The sequence below is a fragment of the Cryptomeria japonica genome, chromosome 4 (genome assembly GCF_030272615.1).
Source record: "Cryptomeria japonica chromosome 4, Sugi_1.0, whole genome shotgun sequence".
Taxonomy (NCBI): Eukaryota; Viridiplantae; Streptophyta; class Pinopsida; order Cupressales; family Cupressaceae; genus Cryptomeria; species Cryptomeria japonica.
The window spans coordinates 494493537-494496268 of NC_081408.1; the positions used below are offsets into that span (position 1 = coordinate 494493537).

Consider the following 2732-nt stretch of genomic DNA (forward strand, 5'->3'; position numbering starts at 1 on the left):
TAAATCATTTAGATTCATTTATTATTAATTTAGTTCACTGATTCATTATCATATTCATTAGGCACATAAATGCATTTACAGATAGTATTGCATTTCATAAACATCATTGTATCTATCATCATTTCATATCATTATATCATTTTACATCATCATATGCATCCATAGCAATAAGACATCACATGAGAATCATCAACATTATAAGCATTTTCATTGTAAGTATCATCAACATATCGCATACAAAAGCAAATATCACCAAAAATCCATTCATATAAATAAAGCATATAGGTCATATCATCCAATAATTAATGCATATAGAGAATAAATCAACATCATATAGATCATGTATAATCAAAATCATGCACGAATAACAAAGTAAACATCATATAGAGTCCATCAATGCCTACATATTATCATAAATCATAAAATGTCCAAGTATACAATAATATTAAAAAAATCATCAATAGTGTACAAAAGTCCCATGATACAACATCAAAGAAAATCAAGTCTAAATATACATCATGTGGCATTGCCACCAGAATTTGTATGTCTCTGATGAGAAGGATCTTCTCCACCAGATGGTCCTGCTCCTGGATCTCGGTCTCGACGAGGTGGCCCCATAACTCCACCACTCTCAATTTGTAGTTTGGTTGGTCGCTGTGTAGACACATAGTTGCTTTCTCTCTAACTAGGAGGAACCACACTCTCATATAATTTGTGCCAGTGAGAGATCTCCTTCCTAGCGTGTACCAACTCTCTGACTATATCTGCGGAGAGGGATCTAGAGACAACCTCTTGAATATGCCTTAGCATGCTCTCTTCCTGCCCATATCTCTTGATAGTAGTATCCCTCTCATTCCTGACAGTATCCCTCTCTAAGGTGAGTGCTTGGATCTGTGTCGTGAGTTGTGCAACCTGTGTTCTCAATCACCTATATCATCCTATGCCTCTAACATATCATGTTGCATAAGCTCATCCTCTCCATCCCCTCCCACCTGTCCCTCTGCTATGTCTCCACCCATCGGGGCATCCACCTGTGTTATCCTGATGATCCTGCACCTAATCAATGACACATCATCCTCATCAAATCCACGGTGAGCTACTAGAACACCTGGATCAAGACCCACCTTCCCAAATTTGAGAGGTGTACCTCTCCCCTCTCTCCCCCCTCGACCTCTATCTAAACCACTCCCTCGGCCCCTATCTCTCCCACCACCTCTACCTGGACCAGGTAATAGTGGTCCACCTCGGCCTCCACCCTTGCCTGCATCCCTACCTCTGATAGGTGGTGGAAGAACTCGTCCTCTAAGCACAAAAGTTCCACTTTGAACACGTGGTATGTTGCCTCTCCTACCACCTCTCCTCCCACCTTGACCATCATCTCTCTTCCTTGACCACCCTATCACCATCGCCTCCTCCTCCATCGAGGGTCATCCTCATCCCCTAAGCTAGGTGGTGGATCTGTAATTCATGGGAATGGATGAGTTGCCAAGTATCTAGCATACTCCTTAGTAGTGCCAACATCCAATATATGTGGTCTCAGCTCATAAGGAACAAGTGGCATGGCAATGAAATCTGCATATGCTGCATCAAAAGAAAGAGAAGGACCGCAATCTCACATGTCCTTGTATGTTCATGCATACAAGGTGACACCCTATCGCATACTTTGTGGCCTCTCGAACTATCTAAGCACTCTCTGAATCAATTGTCTCTCAATCACAAAAGGAGTCCGACCAATCAAGTATCTGGTCTGCATGATAACTGGTAATGGCTGCGCATCATCCATCCAAGGCTCACAATATACATAGGGCCTCCAAACAATTGAGTCCATGGAATCTAGAAACCATCGCTAGTACTCAAGCTTACCCAACTTGTGCTAAGTAGTCATGCCATGGTATAGATAAATGTATGGTAGTCCATCAACCCACACCCTATAATGAACAAGTCGTGTGATCGCAATATTCTCCCAACACCAAACCTTTAAGAGAGTGACACCTGAAGATAAACTGGTTGCACCATTGTATACACCCTGGTGAAGATCATGATATAAGTGAGCTAGCATATAAACACACCATGCATATCGAGTCTTGTGCTACATCATACTCAATAAAATCCGGCCCCATCAAACTGATAAGCCTTGTGATCTCATGTTTGGGAAGATAAATCCTCCAACTACTCTGACCAAAATGGAAGGAAGAGTGTCATAGTACATCAACATATCCTCCCATCTGATCTCAGTGCCATCTATAGACTCATCACAAAAAATGGTCCTCAACATTGTTGTCCCACCCATCTCATGGTGATCATACTGTACAAGCTCACCAACAATCGAAATGCGCAATATCCTATATACATCCTCCAAGGTCACGCTGATCTCTTGAGTAGGGAGGTGGAAGGAGTTGTGGTCGCTATGCCACCTCTCTACAAGAGCTGTCACCAATCCTCTGTTTATCCTGATATCAAACATATACATGACCTATCTCAAACCACAAGCATCAATATGTCTCAAAGCAACCACATCTAACTCAAAAACTAAGTGTTACATAGAGGGAAATTGCTCATGACACTAGAGAACATCTAATTTCTCTTGTTTAAGCAGATAAACTTGTCTCAGTCAATCATCATTTATTAAATCATTTATCCTATCTATCAAGATAATCGTGATATCAATCTATTATCAAAATTGGTTGCTTAACCTATCAAACTCTTTATTAGAGACTAAATCGGTCTCTTAG

General features: G+C 41.0%; 1 protein-coding gene across 1 annotated transcript; it reads right to left on the minus strand.

Annotated features, from left to right (window-relative positions):
* Positions 1 to 938: 938 nt before the first annotated feature.
* On the minus strand, positions 939 to 1421 carry LOC131060416 (uncharacterized). Its single transcript, XM_057993650.2, has one exon. It carries the CDS (start codon positions 1419 to 1421, stop codon positions 939 to 941), a length of 483 nt encoding a protein of 160 aa, XP_057849633.2.
* Positions 1422 to 2732: the final 1311 nt, after the last annotated feature.